General features: G+C 48.5%; 1 protein-coding gene across 2 annotated transcripts in view; it reads right to left on the bottom strand.

Moving 5' to 3' along the window:
- Positions 1-20,335, bottom strand: part of NCKAP1L (NCK associated protein 1 like) — a 348,408-nt gene that overhangs the window by 256,727 nt on the left and 71,346 nt on the right. For both annotated transcript variants that reach the window (XM_088469297.1, XM_088469299.1), the window contains exons 6-8: positions 20,221-20,311; positions 18,512-18,649; positions 7,010-7,058 (exon numbers count right to left, since the gene is read on the bottom strand). In XM_088469297.1, the coding sequence (XP_088325423.1) occupies positions 7,010-7,058; positions 18,512-18,649; positions 20,221-20,311 (278 nt within the window). The remainder of the gene's footprint in view (positions 1-7,009; positions 7,059-18,511; positions 18,650-20,220; positions 20,312-20,335) is intronic.

The raw sequence follows: 20,335 nt of genomic DNA, 5'->3' as shown, positions 1-20,335 counted from the left end.
CATGTCCTGTTTATACAACATAAGGGTGGGTGGGAGGGCCCAAGGACAATTCCATCTTGCACCTCTTTTTTTTCTTTGCATTATGTACAGTTTGGGGCCTAGTTTTTCAAACTGCCATCCTGTCTGCCACTGCAGTTTCACGCCTAGATGGGTCACGTGTTTGTGCCGCCCACTCGTGTCGCTTAGCATAGTCATCCAGCTACCTCGGTGCAACCTTTTGGACATAAAAACACTATTGTGAGGTGTGAGGTGTTCAGAATAGACTGGAAATGAGTGGAAATTAAGGTTATTGAGGTTAATAATTGCATAGGAGCAGAAAAACCTACAAATTCTGTGATTTTAGCTGTTTTTATGCTTTTTTAAAAAAAAATACAGATCCAAAACACAAAACCCAGAACCCAAAACACGGAAGGGTGGTTTTGGCAAAACCAATCCAGATCCAAAACACGAAGAAAGATCCAGATCCAAAACCAAAACACAAAACATGAAAAGTGGCCATTGCACACCCCTAGTTCGCACGCTATTACAGGGGCATGAATAATTTAATCTCAGCGGCACCGCACACAGCCAGGCACCTCTCTGCATGCAGGAACCTCTCAAGTCCTGCGGCAGGGTACACATCCTTAGCTTACACGCAGCTTCGTTGGCACTCGATGTTCCTGATGTGTACGCTGTCAATCACGGCATAGGTGGGTGGCTTTATGTTTTGCTGGGTGTCTGCTTCTTGTACTGCGGTCTCTGGGCCTGATTCAGAGCCGGACACTCTGAAAGAGCGCTCACTCTGAATCATGGCGTTTTGTTTTTTTTCGGTGTGGCCTCTATTGCGAGCTGCCAGGTGATGGTCACGATGGTCTCGACCATCGCGACCATCGGGGCTTGCGACGAGACCCTTAATAGAGCCGGAAGCTCACCACTGACATCACGAGTGATGTCAGTGGGGCCGCCCCCAAACGGCAGGCGTTCCTTCGGGAACGCCTCCGTTTGGCCAGCCACCCCCCCTGCCCGCCTTCAAAACGGTGCGATCTGTCGATCAAAATCAACAGCCGCCCCCTTTTGGTGCGAGACCTGGAGCAACGGAGCGCCCGTCGCTAGCCGGGTCTCGCGCATGCGCACGTCGGAGCCGGCTCCAGCATGCACATGTGCAGTGGCCAAACATCCACCCGCTCGTGAGCGTATAGCGCTAGCAGCTGGCTAGCATGTGTTGCTTGCTGAATCAGGCCCTGTAGCAGATATTTCCATTATCTCCTGTGGTACCACCTTTTCAGAGGGTTGACCACATTTCTAATATGCATAATAAATAAGCTCTTATATTATATTAGCCTAGGAGAACTTTTAATAATGTAATCACTTGGACAATTCTTTTATCGTAGAAATAACACCCAAACTTATTTTGATATGTTTTAGGGGAGAGTGAGCTGTATTACTTTAATTGGTTTTCAATGTCACAGTAGCTCTGGTTAAGAAGGACAGTTAAATCTTGCACCTGTCCTATTTTGTTCCTGATTTAAAGAAACTCTAAACCCAAACATATTCTGTACATCTGCCTAGGACAGGGAACTAAGGCCCTCATTCAGAGCCGCTCGTTAGCGGCAGTACGCTCGTTCCGAGCGATGTTTGCACATCTGCGCATGCGTACGGTTTTTAGTACGCATGCGCGAACTAGTCAGTGCGGCCGAAAATCGTTTGTACGCTATATTGCGAGTGCCTGCTATTTTGAGTGACAGAATGAGGCGTATGTGGGTGGTAACAGGGGAAGGTGCTTGAAAATGGGGAGTGGAGATCCGAACGCAGGCGTGCTTAAAGGTCAAAACGGGCGTTTTATGGGTGTGTATATTTAAAACAGCAGCGTCATTGTCCACGTCACTGGGTTATTTTATAGCCAGAACTGCTCGCAAATTTGTGGTAGCAAACACCAACCACAAGAATAGCGAGCAGTTCATACGCTGGTCGATGTACTCGATTAATCTAATAAATAGCGGACATGACGTATGGTGCGAGCGGCCAGGGGGCGTTTTTAACAAATAAACGAGCGTATGTTTTGCTCGTTCGTTCAGACTTAGAGGTGTGAACAGACTGCAATGTGCGTACGGATCATTTGAATAGCCACCCCTTGTTTTTAAACGAACGACCGCAAATAGCGAACGGCTCTGAATGAGGGCCTAAGGCTTTTTATGAACCAACAAAAAAAGGGCTCATACTGCTTTCACCTTTGCGCAAGGACACCTAATTGTCAACCTAGGTAATTTCAAAATGAACATCCACTCTCACAGAAAAAAACGCATGGCAGAATCAGGAAATAACCAAAAAAATATTAAAAAATGTTGCCTCTACCTCTCAAATTAGTAACATCTCTCTAAATTGAGACTGATAGGGAGGAAGAAGTGGTTTGGGGACAGAAGGCCTGATTCAGGGCCGGACGCTCTTTGAGAGCGCTCGCTCCGAATCAGGGCATCCCTTTTTTTTTTAAAGATGACCACCCACAGCTATTGCGAGTGGCCAGGTGATGGTTGCGATGGTCATGACCATCGCGACCATCGGGGCTTGCGATGAGACCCTTGTGGTAGGGCCTCATCGTGATGTCAGTGGGTCGGCCCCAAACGGCAGGCTTTCTTTCGGGAACGCCTCCGTTTGGAGAGCCACCCCCCCTGCCCGCCTCCAAACTGGGGCAAGCTGTCAATCACAATCGACAGCTGCCCCGCTTTGGTGTGAGACCCGCAGCAACGGAGCGCCCGTCGCTGGCCGGGTCTCGCGCATGCGTATGCTACTCCTTGTAAATTTGCAGCCCTTTATCTCTTTCCACAGGAGCAGGTCGCTAAGTGGGAGCTGCCTCCAAGAGTGGATGCAACTGTGGCTCATTTAGCAAAGCACACGGGTCTGCCGGTCCAAGGGGCAGCCTCCTTTAAGGATCCGCTGGACAAAAACTTGGCGGGATGCCTTGGGAGTATTTTTATGGGCGCCAGATTATTGGCATCTGCATGGGTCTCTCGAGCCATGGAGAAGTGGGCTGACAAATTAGTGGCAGGCCTTGCCGGTGACTCATCCAGAGTGGACTTACTTGTACTGGCGGAACAGATACGTGCGGCTGCAGACTACGTGTGTGAGGCCGCACAAGATGGAGCACAGATTTCCTCTAGAGTCTCAGCCACGGCAGTCGCGGCACGCAGAGCACTCTGGCTTCGCGCCTGGGAGGCGGACGCCGAATCTAAACGTGCTTTAGAGTCTCTGCCTTTTTGTGGAGGCATCCTGTTCAGTTCTGAGCTTGATACTATTATATCCCAGGTGACAGGTGGAAAGAGTACTTTTCTGCCTGTGGTGCCCCAGAAGCTAAAGGGCTCACATTTCCGAGTCTTCTGTTCTTCCTTTCGAGGAAGGGGAATGATTAGAGGTCAGGGGGCCCGAGGACGCTCTTTTCCCAGTAGGGGTTCTTCCCCCCAGGGTAGATTTTCTGGCACATTCAGGTGCCCGGGTACTAGGGCATCTGAGAAGCCGAGTACCTGACAGGATCTCAGCCCATCCGGTCTCAGGGAAGGTAGGGGGCTGTCTCCTTCTTTTCCGAGACAGGTGGGTAGCTTCGGGAGTAGATGCCTGGGTAAGGAACATTGTCTCCCGAGGTTATGTGATTGACCTAAGGGGGCAGCCGCCACAACGTTTCTTCGCTACAGCATTACCCAGGGAGCTACAGCATTACCCAGGGAGCCGGAGAAGAGACGGGCCTTAAACCAGGCTATCAGTTCCCTCTGTTCAGAAGGGGTTATAGTTCCTGTTCCACAGTCTTAACAGGAACAGGGGTTTTACTCCAACTTGTACCTAGTCCAGAAACCCAACGGCACTTATCGTCCGATTTTGAATCTACGAGCCTTGAATGCCAGCCTGTGGGTGATCGGTTTCGCATGGAGACACTCCGATCAGTGATCCAGGGTCATCATCAGAGATGCATATCTCCATATACCGATTTGGGCGGGGCATCAGTCTCTACTCAGATTCACAGTTGGAAGAGCCCATTACCAGTTCCAGGCTCTGCTGTTCGGTTTGGTTACAGCTCCGTGGGTCTTCACAAAGATCATGGCAGCAATAGCAAGCTTACTGCATTCCAAGGGAATAACGGTGATTCTCTATTTGGATGATTTGCTAGTAAAAGCGGATTCCGCTGCCCAACTTCAGCTCCACCTGGATCACACGATGCAGGTGTTACAGCATCATGGGTGGATACTGAATTTCGAGAAGAGTCACCTCAGACCGTGCCAACGTCTGACGGTTTTGGGGGTGATCTTCGATACAGCACTGGTAAGGGTTTTCTTGCCCGAGCCCAAAGCCCGGGCCCTTCAGGACAGTCAGGAAAGTGCTGTCCGTCTCTCGGCCATCCGTTTGGCTGGGCATGAGGTTACTAGGCACGATGGTCTCTACCTTCGAGACCATCCAGTACGGCTGCTTCCATTCACGGATTCTCCAGTGGGAGAATCTCCAGAATTGGACAAGCCACTCAGATGACCTTTCTTCTCAGTTGCTGGTTCTGTCAGACAGCAATTGTCAGTCACTTCACTGGTGGCTGATTACCGATCACCTTCTCCAGGGTCAGTCCCTGGTGACTCCCAACTGGGTTGTCACTACAGAAGCAAGTCTCAGAGGTTGGTGAGTGGTGACGGAGAACCTCTGTCTCCAGGGGACCTGGTCGTCATCAGAGATAGGTTTCCCAATAAATATGCTGGAGCTCCGGGCCATTTATCAGGCACTGTGGGGGGCTCAGGCCCTCCTGTCAGGCCGACCAGTGAGGATCCAATCAGACAATGCCATGGCAGTGGCATATGTAAACTAACAGGGAGGAACCAAAAGTGCACTTGCCATGGCAGAGGCAAGTCTCATTCTCTTTTGGGTGGAGACGTTCCTCCTGGCAATTTCAGCAGTCTTCATATCGGGGGTGGAGAATTGGGAGGCAGACTACCTCAGCAGGACTATGTTCCTGCCAGGGGAGTGATCTCTCCACCAGGAGGTTTTCCAGCAGCTGGTCCAGAGATGGGGGCTGCTGGAGGTGGACCTAATGGCATCTCGCTACATTGCAAGGTCCCTCGATCTTGTGCAAGGTCCAGAGATCCTTTGGCATTTGCAGTGGATGCCATGACAGTTCCCCGGAACTTCCGTCTGGCCTACATTTTTCCTCCAATTCCCATGTTACCAAGAGTACTCCGTTGAGTCAGGGAGCAGCAGGTTTCAGTCATCCTAGTGGCTCCAAACTGGCCGAGCCGGTCGTGGTTCGCCGCGGTTCTCAGGCTAGCCGCAGGGCCAGGTTGGAGTCTGCCTTTGCATCCAAATCTTCTGCTACAGGGGCCATTCTGTCACAAGGGCCTACCTCAGTTAGCTTTAATGGCCTGGTTGTTGAGACTGGGCTCTTGAAGGCCAGGGGTTTTCCCCTTCAGTCATCAGAACCATGCTGCAGGTGCGGAAGCCGGTTTCCGCACAGAACTACCACAGGGTTTGGAAAACCTATATTGTGTGGTGTGAGCAGTGGGGAGTACATACTGCCCAGTTCCGTCTGCCAAGGTTTTTAGCATTTCTGCAGGGCAGTCTGGAGGCCGGCTTACGGCTTAAATCTTTGAAAGTACAGATTTCTGCGCTTTCCATTTACTTTCAGCAGCATCTGGCTCTCCTCCCAGAGGTGCCGGACTTTTTTACAGAGGGTCTTGCGAATACAGCCTCCGGTTCAACCACCAGTAGCTCCATGGGATTTGCCCCTGGTTCTGTCGGCTCTTAAGCAGGCTCTGTTTCAACCTTTGGAATCCTTGGACCTTCGGTTCGTAATGTGGAAAGTGTTTTTTTCTGAACGGCCATTGCCTCAGCTCGGCGGGTCTCTGAGTTGGGGGCCTTGTCCTGCAAACCACCTTTTCTTGTTTTCCGTGATGATAGGGCTGTGCTCAGGACGGTTCCTTCTATTCAACCGAAAGTGGTTTCATCTTTCCACTTAAACCAGGAGATTGTATTTCCTGTTTTCTCATCTTTAGAGTCCTCAGGGGAACAGGACGATCTATCACTGTTGGATGTTGTCTGGGCCCTACGCATTTATTTAGACAGAACTTCGATCTTACGTAAGACGGACTCTCTATTGGTTCTCTACGATGCCCACAAATGGGGCTGGCCAGCCACAAAGCAGACCATTGCAAAATGGCTCAGTGATTTCAAGCGCTTACTCAGAGGTGGGGTGCCCAGCACCAGCTAGCGAGTTGGCTCATTCCACTAGGGCCGTGGCGGCGTGTCACATGGCCTCGGCTGAACAGGTTTGTCGTGCAGCTACCTGGTCCTCTGTGCGGTTCTACAGGTTCATGTTTTTGCCTCCGGGGACGTCCATTTTGGGCGTACAGTTCTCTGGTCGGGCAATCTGAGCGTTCCCTCCCATGGGGGCGACTTTTGAACATCCCATGGTCCAGCGTCCCCGAGCCCAGACGAAAGAGAAAATAGAAATTTTGGGGTACTTTTGGGTACTTACCGTTGAATCCTTTTCTCTGAGTCAGGCTGGGGGACACTGCGTTCCCTCCCTCACACTCAGCGGTATGAGTATGAGTTATGATTTTGGGTCGTATTGATCATCAATTAAATTTTTTATTTTTCGGAGTGACAGTGTCACTGAGTATTGCTTCTCCTTACCAGGCACTTTTGAAGTTGTACTGAAGTCAGGGGTTGCAGAGGGGAGGAGTTATAGATTTCAGTGTTAGTGTCAAATCCACGCCTTCCCACCTACAACCCATGGTCCAGTGTCCCCCAGCCTGACTCAGAGAAAAGGATTCAACGGTAAGTACCCAAAAATCCTATTTTTTATCGGTTCTAGTAATTTCCACATAAGGAGGAGTCTATATTTAAGTCCACATATTCTAATATTGTAGCAGCTGTTGGGAAAATTATTTAGTGCTTTTTATTGTTTATTAGTTGTATAATGAGTGCTTAAAGTTTGTTGGTATGTATTGTTATTGTATACTATCTTGTTTTCAGTATCAACATCTCCATGAGGCTTCATCAAACTTACTAAGGATCCATCTTTCCATGGTCTCAAAAGATAAATATTCACAGAGCATCTGAAAAAGATATTTAAATACTTAGTAGATGTGAAAGTCACATTACCATTTTTTGTACACAATATAATAATCTAATGAAGTGTCAATTACACAAGAGAGAACAGTATCTGTAAAGTGTTAATGGTACAGTAAATATGAAAGTTACATGTTCCACATGCAAACATACAAATACAAAATCAATTAAAATAATTTTTTACCCTTGTTCAAATACAAATATCCATTCAGTAATGTGTATAGACAACTGCAAATTTATATAATATATCCACCATATGCACAATCCTAACAATTCTCTCATTTGTTATTAGTTTGTCTTGTGACTTACCGCTGCCACCTGTGCTGTGGATCAGGATATTCTGATTTGCCTGGGAAGTCTACTCAGCATGCAGGCTGTAATACCTCCAGTGTGAGCATAAGACTGTGCTATTCCTTCCAGGCTGATTATTCACCTGAGAGTTAAAGCTATTTCACACACTGCGGTTCTGGCCGGCTAGGCAAAAACCGGGCGGTAGTTGGCCGGGGTTTTTCAGGCACTCTGTGCCTTTCACAAGCAGCGGCTTTGAGACGCTTTTATTTATTTATTTATTTTTTTATCCTATTGGGCATACGCAGCAGCAGCAGCTGCTGCACAAGCCCGGCCAGCAGAAGTCAGTGTGTGTGAAAGGAAACATTGTTTCCTTCACACTACTGGCGTGCAGGGACGGCACGGCCATGGCACAGCACCGTCCTGCATAGTAGTTTTTTCCGGCTGTAACACGGTGACCGTGCCGTGGCCGTGCCGTATGAAAGGACCCACTGAATTCCTGCATGTACTAGATTTTACACCAGGCTGAAAACCGAGCGGCTTTTTGCCGCCCGGTCAAAACCGGAGTGTGTGAAATAGCCCTCATTCTGTCTGTGAAGTCTGCAGATTCCTGATAAGAACAGTGGGACTGATTCAGACTTAAGGGGCACATCCACTAGACGATCTACTCCCTTTCCAATCTCTAAACGATTTTCCCTTTATTTTTTCCCTTGAAATTTTATCTTTGAGTCTAAACGATTTGCAAACGATTTGCAAACTATCTTTAATAGAACAAGTGAAATTGACCTGCATGTTCAGTCGACTGACGAGACGATCCATCGACCAGCGGGAGCACGCATCGTTGATCGTTAACGACCAAACACTGCACGATTTATAATCGAATTTTAAATGATTGAACGATAACGATGTCGTTATCGTTCAATCACCTGCTAAAATCGTGTAGTGGATGCCCCCCTTTAGGAACAGAGGGCCTGATTTAGAGCCGGACGCTTTTTGTGCGGCCTCCTGGCCGATCGCTGAGCTGTGGGTGACCACCCACAGCTATTTAGAGCGGCCAGGTGATGGTCACGATGGTCGAGACCATCGGGGCTTGCGACGAGACCCTTGTGGTAGGGTCTCGTTCCCGCAAGCCCCAATGAGCTTTCGGCTCTATTAGAGCCGGAAGCTCACCCACTGACATCACTCGTAATGTCAGTGGGGCTGCCCCCAAATGGCAGGCGTTCCTTCAGGAACGCCTCCGTTTGGTCAGCCACCCCCCCTGCCCGCCTCCAAAACGGGGCAAGCTGTCAATGAAAATCGACAGCTGCCCCGCTTTGGTGCGAGACCCATAGTGAGGGAGCGCCCGTCGCTAGTCGGGTCTCGCGCATGCGCACGTCAGAGCCGGCTCCGGCGTGCGCATTCGCAGTGGCCAAACATCGATCCGCTTGTGAGCGCATAGCACTCACGAGCGGGTCTGAATCAGGCCCAGAGTGAGATATCTCTCTCAACTGATCATCTAGGTGAAACCATGCTGCACTGCAGGTGGGACAGATTTAAAATGTGCAGAGAGATTTAGATTTGGGAGGAGTGTTTCCAACCTGACATCTAAATTGTAGAGTAATAATAAAGCTGTGCAGTATTTGTGGGCTACATGCAAAATCAGCCAGTATTTACCCCACATGTAAATTTTTTTATGTATTTACACTAGGGGTGAGCGGGTTCGGATTTCTGAAATCCGAACCCCCCCGAGCCCCCCCGATCCGAGTCCGATCCGAGTCAGGCTCGACTTTTCCCGTCTGACTCGGATCTGAAATCGAGGCAAAACGTCATCATCCCGCCTTCCGAGTCTCGCGGGTTTTGGATCCTATATAAGGTACCCGCGTCGGCGCCATTTTCTCACTCGGCTGTGGACAGTGAAGAGGGAGGGTGGGAGTTAGGGCTGTGTAGTGTAGTGTAGTGTAGTGCTGCTGTTGTCCACTACTTCAAAGTCCATAGGGGCTGGCTGTGTTGTGCTGTGCTGCTGTTGTTAATAGGGGCTGTGTCCACTACTTCAAAGTCCATAGGGGCTGGCTGGACTGTGTTGTGCAGTCAGTTCTCCATAGGGGCTGTGTCCACTCCAAAGTCCTGTGCAGTGTCCCAGTCCTAAAGGAGTGCTGTAGTGTTGTCCAGGGGGTGCTCTGTCCATCAGGGGTGCTCCCCCCAAGTGCTAAAAAAATAATATATTTTCTGTGTTTGTGAATTGTGTGCGCAGTAGCCGCACGTGCATCAACAAAGTAGTGCCAAGCGTGCGCCTGTGTCATAAGTAAAGGGCCGGCTGGCTTGACCATTAAAGGGTGCTGTAACCCCCGAAAGTACACTCCAGTCCAAACCAAAAAAAAATTATTTTCTGTGTTTGTGAATTGTGTGCGCAGTAGCAGCACGTGCATCAACAAAGTAGTGCCAAGCGTGCGCCTGTGTCATAAGTAAAGGGCCGGCTGGCTTGACCGTTAAGGGTGCTGTAACCCCCGAAAGTACACTCCAGTCCAAACCAAAAAAAAAATTATTTTCTGTGTTTGTGAATTGTGTGCGCAGTAGCCGCACGTGCATCAACAAAGTAGTGCCAAGCGTGCGCCTGTGTCATAAGTAAAGGGCCGGCTGGCTTGACCGTTAAGGGTGCTGTAACCCCCGAAAGTACACTCCAGTCCAAACCAAAAAAAAAAATATTTTCTGTGTTTGTGAATTGTGTGCGCAGTAGCCGCACGTGCATCAACAAAGTAGTGCCAAGCGTGCGCCTGTGTCATAAGTAAAGGGCCGGCTGGCTTGACCGTTAAAGGGTGCTGTAACCCCCAAAGTACACTCCAGTCCAAACCAAAAAAAAAATTATTTTCTGTGTTTGTGAATTGTGTGCGCAGTAGCCGCACGTGCATCAACAAAGTAGTGCCAAACGTGCGCCTGTGTCATAAGTAAAGGGCCAGCTGGCTTGACCGTTAAGGGTGCTGTAACCCCCGAAAGTACACTCCAGTCCAAACCAAAAAAAAAATTATTTTCTGTGTTTGTGAATTGTGTGCGCAGTAGCCGCACGTGCATCAACAAAGTAGTGCCAAGCGTGCGCCTGTGTCATAAGTAAAGGGCCGGCTGGCTTGACCGTTAAGGGTGCTGTAACCCCCGAAAGTACACTCCAGTCCAAACCAAAAAAAAAATTATTTTCTGTGTTTGTGAATTGTGTGCGCAGTAGCCGCACGTGCATCAACAAAGTAGTGCCAAGCGTGCGCCTGTGTCATAAGTAAAGGGCCGGCTGGCTTGACCGTTAAGGGTGCTGTAACCCCCGAAAGTACACTCCAGTCCAAACCTAAAAAAAAATTATTTTCTGTGTTTGTGAATTGTGTGCGCAGTAGCCGCACGTGCATCAACAAAGTAGTGCCAAGCGTGCGCCTGTGTCATAAGTAAAGGGCCGGCTGGCTTGACCGTTAAAGGGTGCTGTAACCCCCGAAAGTACACTCCAGTCCAAACCAAAAAAAAATTATTTTCTGTGTTTGTGAATTGTGTGCGCAGTAGCCGCACATGCATCAACAAAGTAGTGCCAAGCGTGCGCCTGTGTCATAAGTAAAGGGCCGGCTGGCTTGACCGTTAAGGGTGCTGTAACCCCCGAAAGTACACTCCAGTCCAAACCTAAAAAAAAATTATTTTCTGTGTTTGTGAATTGTGTGCGCAGTAGCCGCACGTGCATCAACAAAGTAGTGCCAAGAGTGCGCCTGTGTCATAAGTAAAGGGCCGGCTGGCTTGACCGTTAAAGGGTGCTGTAACCCCCGAAAGTACACTCCAGTCCAAACCAAAAAAAAATTATTTTCCTTGTTTGTGAATTGTGTGCGCAGTAGCCGCACGTGCATCAACAAAGTAGTGCCAAGCGTGCGCCTGTGTCATAAGTAAAGGGCCGGCTGGCTTGACCGTTAAAGGGTGCTGTAACCCCCGAAAGTACACTCCAGTCCAAACCAAAAAAAAATTATTTTCTGTGTTTGTGAATTGTGTGCGCAGTAGCCGCACGTGCATCAACAAAGTAGTGCCAAGCGTGCGCCTGTGTCATAAGTAAAGGGCCGGCTGGCTTGACTGTTAAAGGGTGCTGTAACCCCCAAAGTACACTCCAGTCCAAACCAAAAAAAAAATTATTTTCTGTTTGTGAATTGTGTGCGCAGTAGCCGCACGTGCATCAACAAAGTAGTGCCAAGAGTGCGCCTGTGTCATAAGTAAAGGGCCGGCTGGCTTGACCGTTAAAGGGTGCTGTAACCCCCGAAAGTACACTCCAGTCCAAACCAAAAAAAAATTATTTTCTGTGTTTGTGAATTGTGTGCGCAGTAGCCGCACGTGCATCAACAAAGTAGTGCCAAGAGTGCGCCTGTGTCATAAGTAAAGGGCCGGCTGGCTTGACCGTTAAAGGGTGCTGTAACCCACAAAGTACACTCCAGTCCAAACCAAAAAAAAATTATTTTCTGTGTTTAGCCGCACGTATATATCAAATCGATATAACATAAATGGAGGACCAAACTTTCTCCGATAAAAATAAAATAGAGAAAGATCAAGAACCACTTCCTCCTAGTGCTGAAGCTGCTGCCACTAGTCATGACATAGACGATAACATGCCATCAACGTCGTCTGCCAAGGCCGATGCCCAATGTCATAGTAGAGGGCACATACAATCCCAAATGGCAAAGTTCAGGAAAATGACCTTGAAAAAGACATTTAAATCAGCTGAAGAGAAACGTAAACTTGCCAATATGCCATTTACGACATGGAGTGGCAAGGAACGGCTAAGGTCGATCCCTAGTATGTTCATGACTAGTGGTTCAGCTTCACATGACGATGGAAGCACTCCTCCCACTAAAAAAATCAAAAGAGTTAAGCTGGCAAAAGCACAGCGAAGAACTGTGCTTTCTAAGAAGATATCACAAATCCCCAAGGAGAGTCCAAGTGTGGTGGTGGTTGCGATGCCTGACCTTCCCAGCACTGGACGGGAAGAGGTGGCTCTTTCCACCATTTGCACACCCCCTGCAAGTGCTGAAAGGAGCACCCACAGTCCACTTGCTGATATGCAAATTGAAGATGTCACTGTTGAAGTACAACAGGATGAGGATACTGGTGTAGCTGGCGCTGAGGAGGAAGTTGGCGAGGAGGATTCTGATGGTGATGTGGTTTGTTTAAATCAGGCTCCGGGGGAGACAGTTGTTGTCCGTGGGATGAAAAAGCCCATCACGGTCATGCCTGGGCAGAAGACCAAACATTCCACCTCTTTGGTCTGGCAATATTTCTATCCAAATCCGGACAACAACTGTCTTGCCATATGTACCATATGTAAAGGTGAAATAAGTAGGGGTAGGGACGTCAACCACCTAGGAACATCCTCCCTTATACGGCACCTGCAGCGCGTTCATAAAAAGTTACTGTCAAGTTCAGAAACTTTGGCTCAGACCGTAAGCAGTCCAGGGACACCTAAATCCCGTTGTCCTGTTGTATCCAAGCGCCTGCAAACCACACCGTCAACTCCCTCCTCGTCAATTTCCTCCTTAGTCAGGATCGGAAGTAGTCCTGCAGGCCATATCACTGGCATGACTGACTCTCCTATCCGGGATTCCTCCGGAGGATCCTGCATTGCTACGCCTACTGCTGCCGCTGCTGCTGTTGCTGCTGCTGGGAGTCGTTCATCATCCCAGAGAGGAAGTAGGAACACCACTACTTTTACTAAACAATTGACCCTCCAACAGTCCTTAGCGAGGAGGATGAAGTACGACAGCAGTCATCCTGAAGCAAAACGTATAACTGAGGCCTTGACTGCTATGTTGGTGTTAGACGTGCGTCCGGTATCCGCCATTAGTGCAGTGGGATTTAGACAATTGATGGAGGTAGTGTGTCCCCGGTTCCAAATCCCGTCTAGATTCCACTTCACTAGGCAGGCGATACCGAGACTGTACAGAAACGTCAGAAAAAGTGTCCTCAGTGTCCTGAAAAATGCCGTTGTACACAATGTCCACTTAACCACGGACATGTGGACAAGTGGAACAGGGCAGACTAAGGACTATATGACTGTGACAGCCCACTGGGTAGATGTATCACCTTACGCAGCAACAGCAGCAGCGTCACCAGTAGCAGCATCTCAGAAACGCCAGCTCGTTACAAGGCAGGCTACGCTGTGTATCACCGGTTTCAGTAAGAGGCACACCGCCGACAACCTCTTAGAGAAACTGAGGGAAATCATCGCCCAGTGGCTTACCCCACTTAGACTCTCCTGGGGATTTGTGATATCTGACAACGCCACCAATATTGTGCGGGCATTACATCTGGGCAAATTCCAGCACGTCCCATGTTTTGCTCACACAATAAACTTGGTGGTGCAGAATTTTCTGAAAAGCGACAGGGGCGTGCAGGAGACGCTTTGGGTGGCCCGAAAAATTTCTGGCCACTTTCGCCATTCAGCGACTGCGTGCCGAAGACTGGAGCGCCAGCAAACACTCTTGAACCTGCCCCGCCATCACCTGAAGCAAGAGGCTGTGACGCGGTGGAACTCAACCCTCTATATGCTTCAGAGGATGGAGGAGCAGCAAAAGGCCATACAAGCCTATACATCCACCTATGACATAGGCAAAGGAGGGGGTATGCACCTGACTCAAGCGCAGTGGAGAATGATTTCCGTGTTGTGCAAGGTTCTTCAGCCCTTCGAATTTGCCACACGTGAAGTCAGTTCAGACACTGCCAGCTTGAGTCAGGTCATTCCCCTCATCAGGCTTTTGCAGAAGCAGCTGGAGAAAGTGAAGGAGGAGCTAAGACGGAGCGATTCCGCTCGGCATGTGGGACTTGTGGATGAAGCCCTTCATTCGCTTTGCCAGGATTCCAGGGTGGTCAATCTGTTGAAATCAGACCACTACATTTTGGCCACCGTGCTCGATCCTAGGTTTAAAGCCTATGTGGTGTCTCTCTTTCCGGCCGACACAAGCCTGCAGAGGTGCAAAGACCTGCTGGTGAACACACTGTCAGCTGAAGCGGAACGTGACACGTCAACGGCTCCTTCTTCATTTTCTCCCGCAACTGGGGCTGCCAGGAAAAACTTAGGTATCCTAAGCAACCCGCTGGCGGTGATGCAGGGCAGGCAGGACCAAGTTTGGACATCTGGTCCGGACTGAAGGACCTGGCAACAATTTCTGACATGTCTACTGTCACTGCATATGATACTGTCACCATTGACAGAATGGTGGAGGATTACATCGGTGACAGCATCCAAGTAGGCATGTCAGACAGTCCATACCTGTACTGGCAGGAAACAGAGGCAATTTGGAGGCCCCTGTACAAACTGGCTCTATTTTACCTGAGTTGCCCCCCCTCCAGTGTGTACTCCGAAAGAGTGTTTAGTGCAGCCGGGAACCTTGTCAGCGAAAGGCGTAGGAGGTTGCTTCCACAGAATGTGGAGAAGATGATGTTCATCAAAATGAATTATCAGCTCTTCCAGGGAGACCAGCCTCCAGAAGGTACAGAGGGACCTGTGGTGGTGGATTCAAGTGGGGACGAGTTAATACTTTGTGAGGATGAGGATGTACACACTGAAGAGGGTGAGGAATCGGTGGATGAGGAGGATGAGGATGACATCTTGCCTCCGTAGAGCCAGTTTGTGCAGGGACACATTAATTGCCAGCTTGTTTTGTGGGGGCCCAAACGAACCAATCATTTCAGCCACAGTTGTGTGGCAGACCCTGGCGCTGAAATGATTGATTTGTTAAAGTGTGCATGTCCTGTTTATACAACATAAGGGTGGGTGGGAGGGCCCAAGGACAATTCCATCTTGCACCTCTTTTTTTCTTTGCATTATGTACAGTTTGGGGCCTAGTTTTTCTAACTGCCATCCTGTCTGCCACTGCAGTGTCACTCCTAGATGGGTCACGTGTTTGTGCCGCCCACTCGTGTCGCTTAGCATAGTCATCCAGCTACCTCGGTGCAACCTTTTGGACATAAAAACACTATTGTGAGGTGTGAGGTGTTCAGAATAGACTGGAAATGAGTGGAAATGAAGGTTATTGAGGTTAATAATAGCATAGGAGCAGAAAAACCTACAAATTCTGTGATTTTAGCTGTTTTTATGCTTTTTTTCAAAAAAATACAGATCCAAAACACAAAACCCAGAACCCAAAACACGGAAGGGTGGTTTTGGCAAAACCAATCCAGATCCAAAACACGAAGAAAGATCCAGATCCAAAACCAAAACACGAAAAGTGGCCGGTGCACACCCCTAATTTACACCCCTTGCATTGCAATATGGTTTGTTCAGGTTCACAGTTGAGAGAGATATCTCACTCTGGGCCTGATTCAGAGCCGGACGCTATTTGCGCTCGTTCGTTCAGAAAAAGGGGCCGGCTATTTAAATTGAGCGCTCGCTCTTTGCGGTCTGTTGACGCCTCTATGTCTCTATGAGCGAGCGAACGAAACATGTGCTTGCTATTTTGTAAAGACGCCCCCTGGCCGCTCGCATCTTACGTCATCTCCGCTATTTATTTGATTAATCGAGTACATCGAAAGGCGTCTGAACTGCTCGCAGTGCTTGTGGTAGGATTTTCCTACCGCAATCATGCAAACAGTTCAGGCTAAGAAACAACCAAGTGACGTGGTCGATGACGCTGCTTTGTTAATTATTCACACCCTTAAAACGCCCCTTTTGACCATTTGGCACGCCTGTGTTCGGATCTCCACCCCCCGTTTTCAAGCACCTTCCCCTGTTACCACCCACAAACACCTCATCCTGTCACTCAAATTAGCAGGCACTCGCTATTTTGCGAGCGCTCGATTTCCGACCGCACTGACTGGTTGGCGCATGCGCATTACGACCCCTACGCATGCGCAGATGTGCGAACATCGCTCGGAGCGAACGAGCGGCCACTTACGAGCGGCTCTGAATCAGGCCCTCTATTCCCAAGTCTGAATCAGGCCCAGTGTTTGCAGTCCAAACAGTAGTGCTGGTCTTGAACTGCAGAGCATACTTGCCTACTTTTAGGAGCCCGAGAACAAGCGATGGGGGATGGGGCCTGAAGTTTTGACATTAAGCCCCGCCCCTCACTGTAAATTGCCGTAAATAGCTCATATTTAAATAGAGGGAAGGGAGAAATTACGCGATTCTAGTAGAATCACGGTATTAAGCTCGGCCCCCTACTCGTGGACCCGAGAAAATTCTCCCCATTCTGCCCACTTCACAAGAAAGTGGGCAGGAATGCGGGAGAAGTGTCTAGTCTACTCAGTGTGCGGGGGGGGTGGGGGGTATGACATGAAAAATCAGGAGCCTACAGCGACTTCAGGGAGAGTAGGCATTCATGCTGCAGAGATTAAAGATGCCTGCTATTCTCTCTACACTTTAAAACATGCTAGTACTAGGCTGAACACCAGAGTTCCCTCCAAAACTCAGTATGGGTGCAGCCATATTGGACTCAGTCACCTGACTCTCCTTCACCACTCAGAGAGCTGCTCCCAGACCAGCTGACTGCAGCATCCAATCACTGAATGCTCAGCCCTATAAGTTCCACTTCCTAACTGGCCCAACTGGCCAGTAAAACATCGCTTCTGCTGAACTTACAGCTCTGTGCTGAGCTCCCAGGTACTCTGTATCTGTACAGTCACAGGGCCTGATTCAGAGCTGGATGCTCTGACAAGAGCGCTCGCTCTGAATCAGGGCCCTCCTACCTAAAATTGGAGCGGCCTCCTGGCCGCTCGCATAGCTGTGGGTTGTCACCCACAGCTTATGCGAGCGGCCAAAAAGATGGTCGCGATGGTCAAGACCCTGCGGTAGGGTCTCGTGGCCCCAAGCCCAGGAGTGGTTTTGGCTTTATCAGAGCCAAAAGCATTGGAACGCCTCCGTCTGGGCAGCAACGCCGCCAGCACGCCCACTTTGGTGCGAGACCCATAGCGACGGCTTGGCCGTCGCTATGCAGGTCTTGCACATGCACACGACGGAGCTCCCTCCGATGTGTGCATGCGCACTAGGGTACCATCGACCCGCTTGCGAGCGCTCAGCGCTCGCGAGCGGGTCTGAATCAGGCCCACAGTCCTTCCAAGTCCAGTTCCAGCCTGGTGAATGCAAGTCTCCATCTACATCAGTATTCCAGTCTGGTCCAACTAGAGACTTGCTTCTAGGAATACCATTGGTTCCAGCCAACACCTGTTACCATTGGTTTCAACCGACACCTGTTACCATCGGTCCCAGTCGACACCTGTTACCATCGGTTCCAGCCGACACTTGTTACCATTGCTTCCAGTCGACACCTGTTACCATCGGTTCCAGCCGACACTTGTTACCATTGCTTCCAGTCGACACCTGTTACCATCGGTTCCAGCCCGATACCTATTACATCATCGGTTCCAATCTGATATCTACAACATCGGTCACAATCCGATATCTACAACATTGGCCACTATCCAATATTTACAACATCGGCTCCAATTCAATATTTATTTCCAGTCCAATATCTTCTACAGATCCAGTTCTATAAAATTTATCCTTGTTTCTGTCCACGCCTTCGGGCCATCCACTGCAACTTCACCATCGATTCTCATCCTATCCACTACTAGCAGTTCCACTACCTCCTCTCTTCCCTCAACTCTTGAGGAAGAGCTGGCTCAAGCTTCCCTGCTTCATACACGCTTCTTCAACCTCCCACGCCTGCCCAAGCCGATCTCTCAGGCATGACACCATACTAATGAATTACGTACTATCAACTAGAGGGATCCATCCGCAATCAGCAAATCAGAGGTGACTAGCTAGTGCTTCAGGTCACCATTATAATCGCGTCTTATTGTGTCTCATTACACCAGCCCTCCAGCACCTGCAAGAGATAAAGTTACTTGCAGGCATGAGTCTGCATCCAGATTTACGTCCTTTGCAATTCAGTGAAGACACCTTTAATGTATTTGGCATAAGCATGCCCACTCCTTCCCTCCCTCTCCCACCTTTCCAAGAGTATGGAACAGTTTGGTAAGCATGTACAGCACAGAAAAATCTATTTTATAAAAAAAAAAACAGATCTCACTGACACATGGGGGCATCTGCAAGTTAACCCTCTGTGGTAATACTCTGGACCAGTAATAGCAGGTACCTAAGTATCATTCTGGGAAGCAGAACCAAACCAGGATTTAACTGTACACTCCATCTCTACTGATACCTATTTTCTTATCTTACCGTGTCTGAGGTACATGGAGAAATCATTGCTGCAGGATTGCTAAGAAGACTAAAGAGTTGAGCCCCTCTCCATTGTTCTGCTGAATGAGACCTCCGGCAGAAGAGGAAGTGGGTGGACATCAAGGCGTCAGTTACTGTCTGGGATTGAGCAGGACAAATTAATGGCAATTTACTGAACTCCAGCAATATATCTAAGGACAGTCATTTAGAAACAGGGATAGTAATTATGAACAGTGAGACTAATACACTAATTTGACGTAATGGTAAAATGTATTGCAGATAGAATAGGCCAACAGTTAATGTCACTGTAACAATGGCAGCAGAGATTATTTCTGGAGAACCTTGTTTGAATCCTGGTAGACTTTGGAAGCATACATCTTATAACACAGGGAGTAGGGGGCACATTTTTTACTAGCTGATTTTCTCAAGAAGGGTCTGTGTTTAATTACATTACATTGCAACCAGGGCCAGATTAACAATGGGACGGATGGAGATCCAGCTAAAGGCCTCCACATAAAAATAGGCCAATCCTCACGGCAGCACGGCAGCTGCCTCTCTGGCCACAAATGTATTAACATTTTATTCTAGTTTTCTCACAACATTATACAATTTTTTACTTTCTATGTATTGAGAGAGAGAGAGAGAGAGACAGTGGAGCTGATAGTGTAGTGGGTGGCTCTGGCCACACCCACACAGTGGCTCTGGCCCCACCCACACAGAACTAGTCACAGCTCCTCCCCTTCTCAGTATAGGCCCGTTTTCAGTCCCAGGCCCATGAGGCCCTTAATCTGGCCCTGATTGCAACTAGGCTGTAAGGTTAGTGTAATATTTTGGAAACCTGCAATTACAGATACACTTTAATACTGATAATCAATGACCACAATCAATATTTTGCTGGTTTCACATATTACTTTGTCATTTATCATGGTTTACAAACAATATATCTTTATCATGCAATTCGACAAAAAAATACAAATTCTGTTATTGTTTTCAATGAAAGTTCCAAAGAAAGAGTGGACATTACTGAAAATGAAGGACTTAGCGGAGAGAGACAAATGATAGAAGTGTCGGGGAACCAGAGACAGAGGGACATGTTACAGGAGATTTTGTTTCTGGCATAAACAGAGGCAGACAGGAGAAAGATCTAATGTATGTGTTTCTGAATGTTATTGATGTCACTAGCAAAAACTCTGCTATACCCTTATCTTGGACTTATACAGTACTTGGGCTCAGGCTCAACAATATCACAATCTGTTTGAAGTATTTTATGAATATGAAATATGGGTCCATAAACTATCTAAGGCTGGGTACACACTGGAGCGACGGGCACACCTTCCGGCATCATAATGTATGCCCGTCAACAGTGATTGTGCATCCACACTGGACAACTTTAATAACCGACGGAACGATCGCCGTTACGTCATTCATTAACAATACACTGGCCACTAGCGATATCACTAGGTTTGATGTGCAGCACATCAAACCTGGCAACCGTTGCTAGCGACCGCGGGAAGGCGCAAACATGCGTACACACTGAGCAATGTAGGTGATATGTCGTTACGAAACGGTATATCGGCCCGACATCACTCCAGTGTACCCAGCTTAAGGCAGTACAGTATATTCCAGTATCACCTTGAAACCTAGGAGTAAGCTGAGTTTTATTAACCAAAGGGGAGATAATACTTTAAAACAAATATAAAAGAACTCACCTTAGTATGAGGTCCAAATTCTTCACTTAACTTTTTCAATGGGCTGTCGTACTCCAGTAACATCTGCCCCAGACGCGCATATGATGGATCACTGCAGTGCAAATATTATATGAAA

This window comes from Taudactylus pleione, unplaced genomic scaffold (genome assembly GCF_031769625.1).
Source record: "Taudactylus pleione unplaced genomic scaffold, aTauple2 ptg000089l, whole genome shotgun sequence".
In the NCBI taxonomy this organism is placed as follows: domain Eukaryota; kingdom Metazoa; phylum Chordata; class Amphibia; order Anura; family Myobatrachidae; genus Taudactylus; species Taudactylus pleione.
The sequence above is the reverse complement of the archived record's forward strand: the minus strand, read 5'-3'. Positions and strand labels throughout refer to the sequence as shown.